The sequence below is a fragment of the Myiozetetes cayanensis genome, unplaced genomic scaffold, assembly GCF_022539395.1.
Source record: "Myiozetetes cayanensis isolate MyiCay16 unplaced genomic scaffold, myiCay2020 scf5-8, whole genome shotgun sequence".
NCBI classification, from domain to species: domain Eukaryota; kingdom Metazoa; phylum Chordata; class Aves; order Passeriformes; family Tyrannidae; genus Myiozetetes; species Myiozetetes cayanensis.
Window position 1 is genome coordinate 47,906,042 of NW_026087742.1, and position 20,766 is coordinate 47,926,807.

General features: G+C 37.3%; 1 protein-coding gene across 6 annotated transcripts in view; it reads left to right on the forward strand.

Moving 5' to 3' along the window:
* Positions 1-20,766, forward strand: part of FRY (FRY microtubule binding protein) — a 234,590-nt gene that overhangs the window by 191,221 nt on the left and 22,603 nt on the right. For all 6 annotated transcript variants that reach the window (XM_050333591.1, XM_050333590.1, XM_050333592.1 and 3 more), the window contains 10 exons: positions 2,005-2,606; positions 4,199-4,296; positions 4,388-4,558; positions 8,668-8,808; positions 9,543-9,722; positions 10,810-10,971; positions 11,717-11,791; positions 12,858-13,028; positions 18,796-18,996; positions 19,496-19,657. In XM_050333591.1, coding sequence (XP_050189548.1) covers positions 2,005-2,606; positions 4,199-4,296; positions 4,388-4,558; positions 8,668-8,808; positions 9,543-9,722; positions 10,810-10,971; positions 11,717-11,791; positions 12,858-13,028; positions 18,796-18,996; positions 19,496-19,657 — 1,963 coding nt within the window. The remainder of the gene's footprint in view (positions 1-2,004; positions 2,607-4,198; positions 4,297-4,387; positions 4,559-8,667; positions 8,809-9,542; positions 9,723-10,809; positions 10,972-11,716; positions 11,792-12,857; positions 13,029-18,795; positions 18,997-19,495; positions 19,658-20,766) is intronic.

A 20,766-nucleotide genomic window follows, 5' to 3' on the forward strand; every position in this document is an offset into this window, starting at 1 on the left:
CAAATTTTGCCATAGTTGAAATAATGTTGATACAACTAATGGAACTTTACACTGTGTTATAAATTCTGCCTTGCTTCCACTTGGCTATAACCTACTTTAACATCATTTAAAAATGTATTTTTGCACCTTTGTATCATATACCTGAAAGCATACCTGGAAAGGAACATGGTTTTTGTAATACTGGTATCATATAATCTGTCGTTCTCCGATGAAGTCTTCCTCAAGAAGTAAATTGCGACGGTTGAGGGTGGTTTGCGACGGTTGAGGGTGGATAGGGAGGGAAACTCCAAGCTAGAGGCTTCCTTTTACCTCTAGTCCTGGAGGGGGAGGTGCCCTCCTCCCCCCCACCACGAGGTCTCCATGGCCCCAGCAGAGACTGCAGAACAGGGCAGCAGCAAGGAGAGAGGCAGAGAGAGTTTATTGTTCTGGGTAGTGACTTAAATAGCTCTTGAGGGGATTACAAAGTGACCACTGGGAGTTCAGGAGGTTTTACTAACCAGCTAATGATAACAAAGGGTTAAAAACCAATAGATAAGCTTTCAGTTATCTCTCAGACATTCCAAAGTAGAGATTAGACTGAGACTCCTGGGAAGAAGAAGGTGAGTTTGCACAAAGAGTTACAAAAGCCATTTTGGAAGCATGTTCACTTAAACAACATTAAAAACTTCTGCATCCTTTTATATATTGCAAAACTATCACAACAGTAAATGATTATGGTTTCTTCTCCTCAGTAAAACTAGGGAGAATTTTGTCCCATGTATACATGGATTTTGCCAGATGTGTATGAAACCCTGGCCTGAAAGTAGACCTTTGTATATGGAGGGAAATTGCAGGCTCCTTCTGTAACATCGCTGTTGACAGTAGTGAGGATGATTAATATCTCTCTGACTCCTAATAGTAACAACAAATAGGTAACGTTTTTTAAAAATGCCCGTAAGTTACCATGCTTTACATGCAGCACAAAAATACAAGGGCTGTCTTTTCTGAAAGTAGTAGGCAGGGTGCTGTGTAATGGCAGAACACAAGTAGTGCCTCATGACAGAGTAAAGAGGGGAAAATATGCTTCTACTTTCTAAACTAAGAGCTAATTATCTTTCTTTAGTGCACATTTCAGGAAAGAACAAGATGGAACAGAGAATAGAAAACACTCCAGGAAGCAGTGGGATGTAATACACTTCACCCTGACACTTGATTCTATAATTAGATTCTCTTCAATTACTATAGACAGTAGGGACTCATAGTATATGAAGTAGGAATGGGATCAAAGAGTCAGGAATTAGCTGTTCTGCAGAACAAACTTCCCTTGCATGTATCAACACAGCATGTTCATCTGTGCAGATCATTGATAGGTATTGTCTCGATCATCACATGGTAATCCATGAGGAGGCATTAGTCATTGAAAATGAAACACCTACTCTTTCTGTAAACCATCTTGAAGAGGTCTCAGGATACAGGCAGGAGAGGATGAAATGACAACAAGGTTTCTGAAGGACCTGTACTGGCAGGCAGTCACATAACGGGTTTCTTGAGGACAATGTGGTGTATTTGTTAAGATATGCTGTTTTTTCTGTCCACAGTTCTCACATTAACCAGTAAGAAATTGTGCATTTTACCTGCCAAGACATGCCAAGTTCAGGGCTTGCTTCACTTATGTGGACATTTTAAAGACCAAAGTTAATTTCAGTTCTGCCACTGTCCCATTGTATGGGCATTTCCACAAGTCACTTCACAGCTCTGTATTTCTTATCCCCATGTTGTTCTTGCCTGTTTAGGCTGTAGGCTATTCTACTCTGGTTTGGTGCAGTGCCATGGGAACCTTATTTCTGTTGTGTCTGGGGGCACTTCTGAAAAAAAAGGCAAGATGCAAAAGACAGTGTGGTGTTTTACTTTTCCTGTTTAAATATTTATTTACAGTTTGATAAATACTTATGTTGCATCCACTGTGAACAAGTTTCAAGCTGTGCATTCACACATTGTAATGTATGTTATATATCTTGGTTTCAGTTCATCTTCACCAGATTTAACATCAAACACTAAACTGACTGCAAATCGGAAGAGCACAGGACAGCTGAATGTGAATCCTGCAAGCGGCAACACAGCCACTGCTGAACGAAGCAGGCACCAGAGGAGCTTCTCTGTACCCAAAAAATTTGGAGATGTGGACAAGTCCTCAGACCCACCACGCAGTGCCACACTAGACAGAATTCAGGCATGCACACAACAAGGCCTGTCCTCTAAAACAAGAAGTTCATCCTCTCTAAAGGACAGTCTTACTGATCCATCCCATATTAACAATCCAACCAACCTACTGGCCACCATCTTCTGGGTTGCTGTGGCTTTGATGGAGTCAGATTTTGAGTTCGAGTACCTAATGGCATTGCGATTACTGAATAAACTTCTGGCTCACTTGCCACTAGATAAAGCTGAAAACAGGGAGAAGTTAGAGAAGTTGCAAGGACAGCTAAAGTGGGCAGACTTCTCAGGACTTCAGCAGCTACTCTTGAAAGGATTCACCTCCCTTACTACCACTGATCTCACACTACAGCTCTTTAGCTTGCTGACACCAGTATCTCGAATATCCATGGTGGATTCCTCTCAAGCTATAGGTAAAACCAGCATGCTTTCCTCTCTTTCAGTTTATGTTGCATTGACATTTGGTGACAGACCTCATTTGGCTGCCTGAACAAAACCAAAAATGGCATTTTTCCTTCTCTTTTAATATAACATAATATACTTTTGCTTTGAGCTGGGTGGGCTTTTTTTGAAAGTTCATAACAATAATAACATGTTTCTGAAAAGTGACTCTATTGCACAATAAAGTTTTGGAAGAGAGCAATCATGTATTATTTAACATTTCTAGGGCTTAGCAGTATATAAAGTTTCTGAGTGCTGACAAAGTAAACATATGTAAGGAGATCCTGTCAAATTTTCTATAACTTTTTTCACTCACTTTTTCTTTTGAATTTTTTTCAGACTATGTCAGATTACTTGATTTTAAATTACTGCTTCATGGAATTTTCCCTAGAAATACAAATATCTAAAACTGTTGTACGCTGTCTAGATAAACTACAATAGCACAATAGTGAGTGAGGAGAAAGGCCTGGGTTATAAAGCTAGCATTTTGAAATTCCAAATTATTTAGCTGAGGTTGTGACCACTTCCTAAATATATTTCTTGAAGAGAGTTTCTGCGTTTTTCCACATTTTGACTCCTCTCTTTCAGTCAGAAACACAGATATTAAGACAACTGTCCAGGCTTCACAACTAAGTCATAACAAGCTTAAACACAGAATAAAGGGATAAGTGCCATGAACAACCAGCTCATCTCTAAGCACCTGTGTGGTGCCTGTGACAGTACCATCTGGTGATACCTTTTCTTTTCCCTGTGTACAGAGGCAGACTAGGGAAACTGGTCCTAATTTAGGCAACTTGTTTAATTGTGTAGAATGAGAGGGAATGAAGGGTTAGAAAATTATTTTCATAGATCAGATTCTTTCTTTTCAAAAAACAGATTGTGTCCAGATACAATTACTTGAAATCTGAGCTCTCACCTGAATTAGAGCAGTTTTTGTTACAGCTCCCTGTTGCAGCTGCTGCCTGTAGTTCATCAACTACCTTGAGCTATCAGTTGATGCAGAAGAGCTGAATCCCAGTTCCAGACAGCACTTATGCTATTGACAGCAGCCAGCACTTGGTGCAGGAGCCATTATCCAGCTTCAAAAGCACCCCTTTGAGTAGTCTTAGCTGACCTGTTATATCAGAATTTTGATTCGTTATTATTATTACCTTGAACAGTATAAAACAATGGAAGCTGCGCCCAGCAGCCTGACCAAAACAGTTGTTTATTGATCAATACTCACTGAATTTCTTTTTGTGTTTTAGCAGCAGTAATGGAAATACCACCAGTTAAGACTGTCAATAAGCCAGATAAGTGGAAAAGATAAACATGATCTCTAACAGGAATGTGCAGTAGTGTTTGCAGAAACAGGTTCATGCTTTACAACAGTATTGTAAATGATACACTAGATTTTCAAATTAAGGCTCCTTTAAGACAAATGTGGAATAGTTAGTGGTGTGAACAAGTTGACAGTCTGTGTGAGTTTATAATTAATGTAATATCAAAACCGTGACTAGACTTAAAGATCACTGTGGCTTTTGCTGTCCAAAATACACATTTTGTTCTGTATTTCCTCTTCTAGGATTTCCACTGAATGTTTTGTGTCTCCTGCCCCATTTGATTCAGCATTTTGACGGCCCAAACCAGTTTTGTAAAGATATAGCTGAAAGGATTGCTCAGGTATCAAAATCATTTACTGTTCTGTACATCCTCAAACCCGTAAATGCAGTTTTCTTGTTCTCAATATGTTTTGACATTTATATTTAATTAGGTTTGTTTGGAGGAGAAGAACCCCAAGCTATCAAATCTTGCACATGTCATGACCCTTTATAAAACACACAGCTATACAAGGGACTGTGCTACCTGGGTAAATGTGGTTTGCCGTTACCTTCATGAAGCATTTGCTGATATTACTTTGAGTATGGTTACATATTTGGCTGAGGTAAGTTTTTGAACTTTTTTTATATATTCATTCCTCTATTTTTTTTTTTTATATTCACTCCTCTAATACTGAATGGTATCATCTTGCTGCCAAGATTTTCCCCTGTGTTCATTGCTTACTCCTAACATTTTTCATGCATGGAGTAGAGCTGATATAGTGTTGTTCCTGGGGATCCAAGGCTAAGTTCAGCTTTCAGCATAAGACCTCTTGATAGTCCTGCCTCTTGTGTCAGATCAGTATCAGGACAGCATTTTCTTGTAGGGTTCTCAGATTTATCACTTCCCCACTAAGTGAGATCCTTCAGTCTCCCCTCCCATCCACGGAGAAGACAGTATTCATAGAATTACAGAACGATTTAGGATGAAAAAGATCTTTAAGATCATCAAGTCCAACAACAAACCTAACACTGTGAAATCCACCACTAAACTATGTCTCCAAGTACCCCATCTACACGATTTTTGAACATGTCCAGGGATGGCGATTCCATCACTTCCCAAGTCAGCCTGTTCCAATGCTTGGCAATCCTTTTTGTGAAGGAATTTTTCCTAATATCCAATCTAAACCTTCCCTGGTGCAACTTGAGGCCATTTTCTCTCATACTGTCACTTCCTACTCAGGAAAAGAGACTGACACCCACCTCTCTACATAAATTAACTGGCTTATTTAGAGCAGCTTTATTTTTTGGAGCAGATTTTTTCCCCCCTCTGCCAAGGGATCTACAAAAACTCCACAGGCATCTCTAATACTGGCTACTGACAGATTTTTCAAAAGCCTGAAAGGCCAGGCTGTGCTCCCACAATCACTTAAGACTTCAGAGCAAACTAAGCTCTGCTACCTCAAGCTGAAATTCCTCACCTGGTTTGCACATGGAGGCTCTAAGTTAACAATCATATATGATAGTTATGATACTCATAACTGATAGTGAAAGCCATGACTCTCCTGTAGGAGACTAAAACAGGACCTTGAGGTTTTTCAATCTGTTTTCAAGTTCAAAGACTGAAGAACTATTAGCTCTTTGCATCCTCTAGAGTCAAGTCTCTCCTTCAACAGCAGAAGCTTGCACATTCCTAATAAAGAAGTGCTATAAAAATTAAAATGTTTAAATTCTTTCTCCTTCGCTTTCCCAGCCTTAGGAAAGCATTTGCCTCTCTGTTTTTTTTCCATACTTTATGTACAGTCACTACGGCTGCAACACCTCCACAAAGGCCATTGCTCGTGATCTTGCTTCCTTTAAAACGGGTTTAGACTTGCATGTGGAGACTCTTGCTGTGCAGTTCCCCCTTGCTGTAGATTGGCACCATGCTACTGTATTAACAAGTCAGGCAGGCCTTTGACCATAATTAAGACATTCCTCACATAGCACCATCGGCAGCAGGATGACAGAGTAGTAAGCATGACTTCCTTTTTCTGTATTTACATTGACTGCATCTCTGTTGAGTCATGTCTGAAGAACATTCATATGGGCATAGAATAGCTGCCAGTCTGGTGGAGTAGCAAGAGACAAGAAACCATCTTGTTCAGCCTGTTGTGGCCCTGAAAAAATTTTTTTCCAGCATTCAGAAAGTTTCATCTTTTCCTCTTAGTTAACCCCCAAACCAGGATAAACAACGTGCCCCTGTCTTCTCTAAACCAGCTGTGGGATATACTGTCAATAGCTAAAGCCAAATAGGTTAACAGTGCCTCTGGGCAATCTGCAGTTGAATGTTATAGCCATTGGTTACACAGACTCAGGCTTTAACAATCGTGGTTCACTCCCCAATGCTTGGGCAGGAGGGAAATTGTACGACATGCAGTGCTTAAGAATAACAAAGGAAATCTGTATTGTAACAGCGACCCCTCTGAACACACAGCTGTACCTTCAGAAGGAGACATGGTAGCACACGTTAAGGCTGTGGAAACAAATGCCCTTGGCAGAAGTTAGAAGTTTCAATTATTGCCATTCAGACAAAAGTTTGCATTTAACCTACTTGATGGCAGGTAATTGCTTGTAATCAAGGGGTATGGTTCAAACATAAAATAAGACATTTCAACTGTGTTATTATCCAAACCTTGCAGTGACAAGCAGTGCTCTTTACTCAGTTTTATATATGATCCATTCATGAAAAATGATAATTTATTCTAGAAAAATATGGGGGGATCTCAGTCTACAGATGAGAAAAAATCACTATTTAATGGTGCAGTAGAACTTTGAATCTCCACTACCAAAATCAGCATAAAAACATATTACTGAAAGCTTACTTTTTTGTGCTATATTTTTCTATATTAATTTTTAAAATTCAACCTTTTATCATGAAATCACACTCATTCTAGGAGCATATCTGAATTGGAATGGGTCACTTTTTAAACTAGTGACTTATTAAGTCCAGGGCCGTGCTTGGACTTTAATAGTTAATGCTATTAATATAGAACAAGGAACAAGAAACCACAGTGCACAGTAATATGCACACGGTAGATTTTTCCACCTCCTCCATGTTAGATATAAGATTGTTTGTGATAGAAACATGAGCATTCATAACCTGTTCAAAACCAAGAAGTCACTAGAGACTAAAACACTGCAAGGGGAAACATACCCTAGATTGGGCATTATCCCACTGGTGACTTGTCTATCAGACAAATTCCTTTTTTATTTCCTCAAAACGTTTGTTTGACTAACATAATTAGAAACTTTCAGAGGTAAAGTTTCTACAACAGCTTTCTAGCCAACAATAGACACAGAACACAAAACTGTCTGATCCTAACAGAAGGCAAGAAAAAGTCTATAACCCTGTTTTGAAAAAGATTTGGTAAGCGCATTTTATCTCTCAATAAACATATCTAAAAGGCTGAAGGTATATAAGGGCTGAAGCAGGTTGCCATGTAGTACCTTTAATTTAAAAATTCCTGCTGTCATTTTGTAGAGGAATAGATAAAGCATAGTGAGTTCCATTTATTGTGCTGTTAATGGAACTTGCCCACTTTATTTTATGAATCACTCGCTTTACTGATGAGAGAAATCAGAAAATATACAGTGGAATAAGATTGGTGTGTCCTACCTGATCATTCCATTTTGACTGGCATGAAGCATTCTCATTCAATAACAGGAGGAGCCTTGTCAAGGAGACCAGCAAGGATATCTAAAAAACTGCTGAAGTCCACTTGGATAACAGTTGAAATTTTTCTCTGATGGAAGACATAATGTAGCGTAGAGTTTTTATAAGAAATTGTTTTCTTGATCCTAATAATTCTAGTAGCCGATGTTAGAAGAACTTTTTTTGTTGGCCTGAATGAAAGGATGGTATCTAGTATTGAGTTTCTGGTAACCTCCAGCAGTAACATTTTATTGCCTCTGAAATTTAGGGGGGTGGAACAGTGCCTGTCACCAGCAAAAGAACATGCTGCCTTCCAGGAAATTTTCAGATGAGACGTTTCGCCCATGTACGGATGTCCGCACATGTCCAAAATTACTGTCATGTATCTATGTATATGTATATATGTTATATATATGTCATATGTTTATATAGGAGCACAGTTGCGTTTCCAAGGTTCATTGTAGTATTCCAAGTTCTGCGCTTAGGTGTCTCAAAATTCCGGGATTCAGATGAAGCCCTTCTTTGTGTTAGTAAGACAGCCCAGGAACTCCATCTCCTCCTTAAAAGAAAATGTTTCTTTGGCAGTTACAGCCAGTGAGCACTGGCAGTGAAGTATATTTGGATAAATATTTATTGATGTCTGAATAGTAGTAGTTTTGTTTCTTCAGCATGTTTTCTTTTTTCTCACTGACTTTCAGCAAATGTAGACATAAAGAGACACTCTCCTGTTTTTATTGGATGTCCTTCCCAAATTACAGTGTAAATTTTACCTACCAGTTTACTTAACTGCTGAATTTTCTGGATAAGTTAGGGCAGGCATATATAAAATGTAACAGGCTAGCATTTTTTCCAGCTTAAGTTCTTTTTCATTTCACACCCGTATCATTATCAGTTGTGAAATGATTGCAAAATGGCATTGCAAAATCAGTGAGTGAAGAGAGATTAACACTACAAATGGTACTCATGAAATTAGTACCTTTTTCCATAAGAAGAAATGTCTCAAAATGTAGTTACATTCACTTTTCTTTTTTTTTGTAACAGCTACTAGAAAAGGGCCTTCCTAGTATGCAACAGTCCCTCTTACAGATGATCTACAGTCTTCTTAGTTACATGGACATGTCAACTATTCCTGTGAAACAGTTTAATGTGGAAGTGCTAAAAACCATTGAAAAATATGTACAGGTAAATACAGTATTTTTTATTATTTTAATATAGGAACTTAGCATATTTACTATCATAAGTAGATTTTCTTTATAACAATTTAAGACTTGGTTAGCAGGGAGGGCTGCAACTGTCTAGTATGGGACCTGGCTTACAGACATCCTGATGCCTCATAGACTGTGCATTCCCAGATAAGATGCCCAGCTGTGTGTTCACTGTGTGGGAAGGGTTAAGCTTCAGCTACAGAGCCTTGCAGCAAGATTAATACCACACAGAGCCTGGGTGAGCACTCTTTAATTACTAGCATGAGGGAGACGAGGCATAAGCACTTCTCTTAAAAGACCTCCATTACCTAATTCTTGACAAGTGAAAAATACATGTTTCTACTAGGAATTCACAGCTGTTAAGAATCTGTATCAAGTCAGCTTTCTTATTAAATGGGGATTCTGCAATGGCCCTTATATTTATTCGTACTCATTAAGGTATTCAGGTAGGAGATTTTAAATCCTTTGGCAAGTTGATCTTGCCCACAGGTATCTCAGGCTGCAAGCCAGTTCCCTAACAGTGACACCTTGGGCAAGTTTTGGTCTCTGCTGTTGAAATTACTCTGTAAGTATGTACCTTGTCACTGGCCAAGAGAGAGAAAGAAAAGAACAGGAATATTCCAATTCTACATTTTTATTATGTGGTAAAATATATGACTGTAAGATGTAAATAATCTTGACTGTTTGCTGATTAAATATACCTATTTCTAGAGTATTCACTGGAGAGAAGCCTTGAATATCCTGAAATTGGTAGTTTCTCGTTCTGCCAGTTTAGTTCTACCTTCCTATCAACATAGTGATCTTTCAAAAGTGGAAATACATCGAGTGTGGAACAGTGCCTCCAAAGAGCTACCGGGGAAGACTCTAGAGTTTCATTTTGATATTTCAGAGGTACTTCTTGTAATTTTTCTTGTAATTTTTCTACTTAACACCTTAACTCAGTTATTTGATAATCCTAAAACGTGTTGCAACTCCTTAAGAAAGCTGAAAAATTAGGAAAGAAAGGAAAATTGCCAAACTGAAAGTCTCTTCAATTATTTTTGATTCAAAGTGACATATTTAGTGACCCATGTTGGAGGGCTACTTTCAAACTTTTACTACATTTTTTTTTTTTAATGAAGGAATTACTAGTTGTATTTTAAATTATCTGGTGGAAAAGCTGTGCTGCAGTTATGCCAACTGTGATATGTATATATGCATGCTATATGTATAAATTTCCCCTGCAAACATTTTATACTTGGATACCAGTGTTTTCCGTAACTGTTAAACACGGAGTATGTCCTTTAAGGGAATACTGCCTAATTTCTGATTGGACTCTCTTACAGCAAACCCTTTATCCTTTATCCTGCAAACCCTGTGCACCTGATAACTTTATAGAACTGAATGGTCCTGTTGACTTTAATGGGCAACTCACTTATTGTTATGAAGCTGCAGGAATTTTTCAGCATTATAGATTTATTTCATATAGATAATAGTGAGCTACTGAGGTTAAAAGGAAATATAATCACAAAAAGGCATCTGGAACTATGTGCTGTTCGTGTAGGTATAGTTGTAGAGCATGCTGAACATCCTATTGTCAATCCAAGAGAGCATTTCAGTATTTGTTGAAAAGGGCCAAAGTGTTCAGCACTCTTAGGAAAAAGAATATTAAAAAGCATGTGCAAGAAATGTGGATTTCCAATGAATTTCATATGCTTTCTGGGTTCTTTACATGTTCTTATGTCAGAAATTAGTGTGCCAGTTGCTTTGAGTATTATCCATCCATGAACATAAGCAGTAGTTATTAAATATGGCAGTTGTTACTCAGACGTTCACAGTGGAAAATAACAAACATACCAAGTGACATGAAATTTGGTGCACTCCTTGTTTTATCCTTGTATATGATCTTCAGAATAATCTTTTCCTCCAACTGAAGCAATATGGCCCTTGTAAGTTCATCCTGAGGCATGGTACTAGGGAATATTAATCTCTATTTAAGACTCCAATCATTGGAAGACGGTATGATGAGCTGCAGAGTTCTTCTGGACGAGATGGTAAACCCAGGGCAATGGCTGTCACCCGAAGCACTTCTTCAACCTCATCAGGATCTAACTCCAATGTCCTTGTTCCTGTGAGCTGGAAGAGACCCCAGTACTCTCAGGTAGGTATCCCACTATTCATTAGCAAGTTGCATTTACAGCAACTGAATTAACACACACTTAGGTTCTTAAATGCTTGTGCCCTGTGCAGTGCTCCTGGCTGGCTGGGGCAGTGGCAGCACAATATCTGTCTGTTTTTCTTTCGACTTGCAGGAAATGCATCTCTTTAAGACCTGTTAAGGCTAGGTCAGATTTAACTAAAAATGACAAATGAGTTCAGATATTAGCAAAGGAAAGCAGATAGCATGTGTAACATTTAAAGTGTTGCTTTCTTGAGAAATTGAGTAAAAAAAACAATTTTCCTAAAAGTGATCTTTGATTACCTTACTGATTTTGGTTATCTGCCAGCTGGAATAAAACCATGCAGAATAAATGTAGTAATTACTCTTTTCTTTTTTTAATATACAAGGTTATATAGCAGGTTATATAGCAGTGACAAAACAAAATTATGCATGTGCTTAATTTTAAGCCTCTGAACTGTCTTTTTGAAGTGTTGCATATGATCCAGCATTTCCTTATTATGCTCAATGGAATTCATAGACTAATTTAAATATAATAAATGCAAAATCATTAACAGCTATTTTTGTTTCCTTGATGCATAGTGGCTCTGAGAGCAATCCTTTGAGCACTTAGGACTAATTCTTTGGTTGGTTCCTCCTAATTAAAAACTGCTAATGTATGTTTCTAGCCACCAGGCGAATGGGTGGTTAAAAAAAATGCTCACTTGAGAAACATCTTGTTTTCTAGAAAAGAACAAAGGAAAAGCTGGTGCATGTCCTTTCCCTGTGTGGTCAGGAAGTTGGGCTGAGTAAAAACCCTTCAGTAAGTAGCCTTGTATTGCCCATTTCTTTGTTTCATCGTGTCTAAAACTTTAAAAGTGAAGAACTGTGTTTCCCAGAGTTGCTGACTACATTTGCTCAGTTTTCATGATAGTCACATTACTATCCTATTACTATCCTTTGTACTGGCCCAGGCTGTGTTCCTCAGCATTTGGACCAGTGAGTGAATGGCCCTCTCACTTAGAGCAGATTTACTTTCAGAGCAGTGTGTGGGGTTTCCTGTGAGAGATCTGTGATGCTACAGGTTTTCGTTATGCCATCTCAGTGGGAAGAAAGTAATGACCTCTAGTATTACCATTCTAGAATCTTTATAAACTAAAAAAATACAGTAGAGAAATAAAATGGGAGGAGGGTGCGTGTGTGTCTGATTTTTCCATTACATTGAAGTTCTGATGTTACTCTTTAAAAATTAATAATATGTGGTGCCAGGAAATGGGCAATAGATCATCCATAGTGGGAAGCTCTTAAAATAGTTATTAAATATTTTCTACAGAGAAAGGAAAATTTCTGAGTGTTTTTGAACATGGTGTATGTCACTTGTATTATGGAGAACAGGTCCTTCATTTCTGCAAGACAGGAACTGTTTAATTTTTGCAACTAAATTGCAGATATAAGTATATTCAGTAGGAATGAAAAAATTAGAATTTGTTGTATTTTCTATTCTTGACATATTTTTGAACATCCTTTTAACTAGAGGGTTTTTTTTAATGAACTTACTATCTCACCCCCTTGACAGTATTTTCTCTGCTAAGTTCTCTGAATTTTGTTCCTGTATATGTATACAAACATCCAGGCAACATCAATCTGCAGCCATTAGGAGGTAGCTGCAATATTCTTGGACGTGTTCCCACAGTATGAAGTTGTTTCTTTGTACAAGTTTAATCTGAAGGCACCTGTCCAACATAAATAATAAAGAGTGTTCTAAAAATACTCAGTGAAGGAATTAGGTGTGTACTGGAAATACAGTCTTCTGAATAACCAATTACAGCTTTTAGGAAGAAACAACCAGAGGGAACAGTTTGTTACAAAAGAAATCCTTTGAATTGTAGGTGATTTTTTCTTCCTGTGGTGATTTGGATCTGATTGAGCACCAGACGAGCTTGGTGTCTTCAGAAGACGGAACAAGGGAGCAGGAGAACATGGATGATTCAAACAGTGAACAACAATTCAGAGTCTTTAGGGACTTTGATTTCCTAGATGTTGAGCTGGAAGATGGGGAGGTACAGTATATTTTCTTTGAAACAGCTTTTTTCTTAAAACACTTTTTTACTCTTTCTACTAAACACTACTCTTCCTGTAACATAAAACTTTAACTGTTTAACTATAAACTTAATTTTGAGTTCAGATTATTTATAATGTTCACTTAGTGTTTATTTAAGTAGCAAAACAGTAAAAGGCTACCACACCCTTCCTTTCTGGATCTACTTTAGGAAACACTGCAACACTGTTACTGGAAAATAAAGCCTCTGTTCTAATATGTTTTCAGTGAATTTAGTTTTAAGTGAATTTATTACAAATATAATTTATAAAGATCTAAATTGTTAACAAAAATACATTTGCTCATTAAAAACCTATAAAATGAAATTGTTCCAGATCAGTTGATTCATAAGTAGCCCTCTAAAACATTAACTCAGGCCTTCAGGCTGCTGTTATTCCTGCAACTGCTGATGAAATCACTAATGTTTAGAGAGATATACCTTCCATTCTGCTTAGGTGTCTGGGATTTCATCATTTCCTACAGGAGCTAAACAAAATTCTGAGGGCCCAGATCAAGTCTTGGCAGGTGAAGCCTATCAGCTCAGCTTGAGCTGAAACTGCTGAAGGGAAAAAGTTGAGGAACTGCTGAATTAACCTTGCCTTTATATATATATATATATATATAACTTGGAGAATTTCTTTCTATTTGGTTGGGAAAGGCCAAAAATTAATATCCATTGCCAAACAAATCTAACGTTTTTGTTGCTATTTAAAAGTTCAGAAATTGTTAGCTCTGTTGAAGGACTTAAGGTGCAGATGTTCAGCAAACCTAGCAGTTTAATAAATTGTCTTGTCATAATCTGAACTCAGTTTTAACAAGAATTATCTCAGGCATTGCTCTTAGCCCTGAGAAGAACATGTGTACAAGTAAAAATAGTAATTTTTCTACCTTACTGTATTACAGTAGTAAAATAATTTTAAGGTAAATGGACCCCTCACACATGAACTCATGTTCATCTGAACTTTTTCTTTTCCAATGAAGAGAAAGATAGGGGAATGGGAAAAAAAATGTCCCAAAGTCCTTATTTTTCCAGGTCTTGAATTTATGTATCAAAATATAGTCATTTTGGCTCACAGCTGCCCATGACTTTGCTAAAAAAAATAAAAGGGTAGTTGGCAGCAATGGTTGAAAATACATTAGACAAATATTATGAAGGAGCTCTAATGCTCAATAAAATGAGAAATTATAAAACAACACCAGGTTTTTTGTCAAAAATATACTGGCTGCAGTAATTGTTGTGTCTTAAATGCTTTCAAGATACTACAAGTATTTGAGACTGCAATTTTGACTGAAATTTGGGAATTTCTTCTTTCTCTTCACCAGTTAAAACCATATAGAGAGTATACTGTGCAGAAGAATTACCTATCAAAATTAATTTACCTTCATGGATTGTGACCCTGTAAAGATTTCTTTTATACATGAGGCTAGGTTCAAGACTGAGGACTAAATTAATTGATATCCTAATTGTCTTAAGTTGGTCATGAAATAGATACTAAGCTTCTCTAGTTTTATGTGAAGTAAAATGAAAAATGTAGTTTTCTACTTGATACAGTTTTTAAATTGCCATGGATCTGAAGCCTTGCATTCCACAGTTTAGTCCAGACTGACTTACTACTGTTTTAGAATTAAATAGATACTTTAACCAAATTCAGAACTGGTGTAAGAGTCTACTTGTCTAATGACTGAGCTGAAACTGTTACCATTTATATCATATCTGAATTTGGTATATTCATAAACATGGAAAACAGCATTAGAAAACTTAAGCTAGCACGACCAACATCGGTCTTTCAAAAAAACCCAAATGATTTAAACAGGCAAATGATGCTTGAATCATTCCCAGACCATAAGATGTACTTGTTTGAAATTTAATAAAGATGTGAAAGCAAGTAATAGTTATTTTCAAACTTAAAAGATAGGCTGAAGAGTTGAAGTTTCTGTGATAATATTTGTTACAATTGTAGGCAAATGTTTGTCTATGATGTCTTTAATACAGTAATTTTACATAGATTCTTTCTATTTGTTTTTCTATCTGTTATATCTGCTACCCAGGAACTTCAGGTAAGAATGCTACTTGAACTCAGATGTGCCAGCATATGTTATGCCTTCTTGCAAATTTGTATTGTAGAATAACATCTTAGTTTTGCTGTTGCCTCCCCCTCTTCAGTGTGTGCGTGGGGGGGTGGGGTGTGCTTGGATTTCTGACAGGTGCTTCTTTTTTTGTCTTGTATTAGAAATATTTTTGATTTTTTTTTTTTAATTCTGCTTAATTTTAAGTTTGGTTTTGACATGTTCAGCAGTCTTCACAAATTTTAAAATATCTTACTTCTAGTATCAGTGTTTTTCAAATTGAGCCATTTCTCCTTTTGGTATTCTGTGCATGATTAATATGTAGAAACTTCATTATTTATAACAGAGTAAAGTTTGGGCCATTTGTTTGTATGGGCAAATTATATATAATTTCTAGCATTTCAGTTGTGGTATATTGTCTTCTACTAGCATCTTGCTAAAGCTGATGCCTGAGACCTCTTAAGAAAGTTGCATGCCAGACTGAATTTAATTGAATAAGTAAATTAATTCCTGCAGCTTAATTTAATTCATCTGTGTGATCCTACCAACTTTGCTGGACTCATTTACCTTCCTAAGAAAACTGAAAAGACGCATCAATGGTTGCCAGTTTAGAACTTAAACTTGCAGTTTATCAATGTGTAGAGAGAACTAAAATGATAGAGAATTCTAATGAGTTGTACAAATTATACAAAACATGAGTTGTACAAATGCAACCACAGTAATTTGCATATCGGTTTCTGATAGTCTGTACATCAGTTATTATGCAAACACAGATATCAGTTTCTGATAGTCTGTACATCAGTTATTATGCAAACAGAGCCCCCTAAAAAATCTTTGTCTCAAACTGCCTGTACTCTAAAAGATACATCCATATGGAAATAATGCCTTACTATGCAGTTCCACAACACTTTTGCCTATACCCTACAATATCTGAGCGATTCCACTAACTTTACATACTTTGTTGACATGGTAAGGACGAAAACTTGTGTGAAAGAGATTTTGCATGATTCTTACTGGCTCTACAGAGGAGCTTTAGTGCTGTCCCCCACATAGGATTGCTTCCCTTTTTATTGCCCTGCTGTTTCTCTTTTCCACTGGGTTGTGGTAAAGTTTCAAGTAACTGCAAGGGCACATCTGATCTTTCACCAGAGGGTGGTGATTGTGAGAAGTTCTTTCTCTGTGGTACCTGCTAATTGCTGGCCAGACAAATTTATAACATGTGGCTGTATTCCTCTGAATTGATGTTTATCACTGGTGACTTTCTAGATAGGAGATAGCTTTGTTCCTGCTGTAGTTAAAAATCAACAGCTTCTCAAATACATCTTTGCTCTTCTTGTTAACTGTGAAAGAAAGATTGTTTTCAGACTCCAAAAACAACAACTCCATCTTCACAGATGTGTTGACCTCTTGTTTAAATTCAGTATGATTATAAATGCCCCTGTAGCAAACTTATGCTAATCCAAATATTGTGGGGTATTTGAGTTACACTGTTTCATCTCTATTACCCTTTTCCCTCACGTTTAATTCACTACACCTTCTAACTGCATGCCCTGGAAGTTTCCCTTTTCATTTTTCTTCTTTCTGCTGTCTTCCTGCTTTAAGACATTGCAGAATAAAGCTGCAACAGGAAATATTCCTGTAGACATGGGCTGCAATGTTTACTGATAGCTTTATTAGGCATCATGAGGATCAGGGTGTTATGACAGTCTTCTTTGCTTGCTTGCTTATTTATGTCATTTTGTCATTTGTTAGCTCAGTAACTGATGTGTTTGTGGAGGATGTCTCATTGCTGCAGGTATCCTCCAGCCATTGTGGGGTAGGATGGGCAACCAAAGAACTTGTTAAAATAAATAGCTTGGAACTGAACAGTCATTTTTAGGGTTTAAAGAGACCTAGCTTCTTAAACCTTAGATATGTTCTGTTCTCTTTCCACACGAAACTATCATATGATACCAGTCCAAGGATGAAAACACAGGGTTCTTCCCATAATATGTCAGGTTCATAACAATTTTATATTCTTGTTTATAGTGCATTCCTTAGTTATAAATGTCCTTGTGAATTACAGTTCATGCATTTCTGGGTTGTCTTTTTCCGAAAAAATAGTTTTTTCTATTTTCATCATATTTGTTCATGAATGGTGAGCTTAGTGTCACAAAACTGAACTTCCTCTCCCTCAATTCATATTCCACAATCCATTGCATTAAAGAGTAATGATGGAAAGTAAGACCAGTTTGTGGAAGGTTGTTGATTGTTAAGGAGGCAGGATTGCAGTGTAATTCATTGCACTTTATGCAGTTTAGTCCTCATTTAGTAAATGTCTGAGTAGTCCTGAATGGGGATTACTCAAGTGTTTACAATTACAACTCTGCTTAAGGGACCTCACTCAACTGAGACCTCGTTCTCTATGATTGCACATAATTTTGATCTGCGGAAGCCCAGGAAATACTCATAATCAGTGATTGTTTTTTAGGCAGAAGTGTATTTTTGTCAAATTAATATTTAAAAGATCACTGTCAGCTTGAATTTTCACCATCTGACTTCCTTGTTTTAAGACTGTTGCAACTTACAGAATCTTGTTTTAAACAGTCAGCCCTGAACCTTAAAAAGAAACATTTTTCTCTATAAATTTTCTTTCTATTTGAATGATGGATTGAGGGATTTCACCTAGATAAAGTACCCAAAACTGCAGCTGGATACTTCTGGGGAGACCTGTCTTGCTGTGTGAGGCCCCTTTTGCCTCTGTGGGTCTGTGGCAGGAGCAGTTGTGGATGTGGTCCAGCATTTGCTGGAGAGGAACCTGGCTAGACATAGGAAGGGAGCAAGAATTAGGGAAAAGGCATGCAGTCCACTTGAAAAATATAAAGTAAAAAAATGGAAACATGGTGGAAAACTAATTGTCATTTTTATACATGAAAGAAATCAAGTGATCATTTCATCAGTTCACCAGCCTTACAAATGATTATGAATTTGCTTAATGCACTCAGCTTTATGTAACTGTGTGTGGGATCAGAACTGAAAGTCAGTACAAAATGGTTGGTCAGTTTGACTGTGTCCTTTTAAAATGTGAAATCTCAGGCAATGCTATCAGGCTACTTTCAAAATATAGTTTCAAATAATTCAAATAGATTCAAGTTATAAAAATGAGCAATACAGGCCTATAATAAAAGTTAAAAAGGTGTGCTGCTTTAGCTGTCACATTTTGTGTGTAAAGGAGGGGTCTGTTCAGATCTACTCACCATTATGGTTATGTATATAATGCAAATAATCCCAAATCTTTAGCATAAGTTTTGCAATTGAAGCATTGTTTTGAACTGTGCTCCTAATACTTTTAAACATCATGGAAAAATCCTCTAAAATTGCATCCAGACTTTTCTTTTGCCTGTCATTGCTCTACTGGTGTTGAGGAGTGTATATATGGACTTACAACAACAAATTCTTAAATTAGCAAATGCATGAAAAACATCTAATACTGAAAAGACTGAATGCTCATTTAACTGCTGTTTCCATGCTTCTGCTCTTATCTCCAGGTGATCAAAGAAATAACGCTTATATCAAGTTTTTATTATATTTTTGCATAAAAACATTTCCAGAGCTAACTTTGATTAGGTGTTTGTATATGATTAGTTTTAAATCAAGAAAGCTGACCCTATATCTGCTTTCAGGGTGAAAGCATGGACAACTTCAACTGGGGAGTGCGCAGACGGTCCCTGGACAGCCTGGACAAGTGTGACATGCAGCTGCTGGAAGAGAGCCAGCTCTCTGGGAGCACGCCCAGCCTGAACAAAATGAACCATGAGGACTCAGATGAGTCATCAGAGGAGGAGGACCTGACCACCAGCCAAATCTTGGAGAACTCAGACCTAGTAAGTTGCAAACTTGAAATTTAAGAACAAAAAAGGGGTTGTGTTTTTAAAGAGGATGGGCTTGTAGTTTCCTCTGCCCAGGGGCAGTCTAATCAGATGAAATTGGTGGGTGCATTTTCGCTTATTTGCAAAGGTAAACAGGAATTTTAATGCAAAGTTTGAAACACGGGAAACATATTGTATTTTTTGCCCCTCTTTTACTTATGTGACAATTTTGCACAATTGGTCAATAGTAAATCTTTCTGATGTATTTAATGCTTAAGGAAATAGAACAAGACTCCGGGTGGGTAAACTGTGTCAGATTTTCTTTGTTCACTTTAGGGATGTTTTTAATAAATTTTTTGTGCCAGAAACGTTGAAAGGGTTGTGTCTATGTACAGACTGAGAGCCATCATCACTGCTCTTTAAGACAATGTCTGCTTTTCATGTCCATGAAAGCAGTGTGTGGTAGGGTAGCTGTATACTTAGTTCTTCTGTGCTTCTGTTGTCTTTTAAACAGATTATAAATCTTTCCCCATCTGAGGATGCAAATCATATTGACTCACTTTCTACATCATGTGACACAACCTCAGCAGACCCTCATCATTTTAATATAGGAACATCGAGCTTTGATGTGTCTTTGCCTGATATGAATAATCTCCAAGTGTCTGAAGGAGCCAAGGTGAATACATCTTTTTCTTTCTTTTCCAACTGGACTGTATTTTATTTAAAACTCTTACAAATTACTTTTGCTTACACTTTCATAAAGGATTTCATCTGTGAAATCAAGTACATTCTGGCTTCTTCTGTAAATGTCATAGTACAATACATTCAGGCGCTCTTGCACTTTAATACTGTTTCCTTTCTACTTATACTTTCTTCATTAAAAGATTTTATTTGTTGTTTCTTAAGTATGTTGTGCTACATATGCATCAAAATACTACAAGCTCATTGGAAGACAAATTCATGAACTGGCTACAAGTTAGAGCCCCATGGGAATATTCTTCTGTTCTTCATGCTGATTTAAAATAATGATATGCCAACTCATGTGGTGGGTGTATGCGTGTATTCTCTGACATTTTTTTGTATGTGGGAACCTATTGTACAGTTGTGTGCACTGGATTCAGTACTTGCCTTTTGGCAGGCACTCAGAAATTTTAAATTCATGACCACAATATTAAGCTATCTGGGGGGGGGCAAGGGTGGGAGGCCAGGATTTGCAAGGATATGACAACCATGTTCAGCACAGTTCATTTCAGAGAATTGTATCAGAAGAGGAACATAGAGTAAGGTTGGTAAATTATTATCAATATGGGGATGGTTTCTTTAATTTTCTGTCTGACAACACTTGCTTGTGAGAGAGCAGGTGAACCTACCCTTCTCAGTGTCCCTCCAGAAGTATAATCTGGGGTGGGGTCTGTGTGTGCATTAGCGGCTTTATGATACTATTGCCTTATGTCATGTCTAAATTGTGTGACTTTTGCAGAAAGAGCAGTGTATGAGACTGGAGCAGGGGAATCACTGGCTTTCATTCCAGTTCTTTCCCTTGGTCCCCTCCAAATGCAGCCACACAAAAAAATTGGTGCAGTATTGCTAGCACTGCATATAACAGAAGTAATGGAAACTTTATTAAGGAGGTCACAGAAAAGGAGGTTGGAACTGTGCTGAATAGTGAACAAGTTGTTTGTGTCAGAAACCCCTGCAGGAGAAAGAAAGGATAGGAGGAGGATAAGGATAGGAAAGGAGAGAAACCTCTCCAAAGTGGTTGTGAAGAAGGTAAACTCATTATCA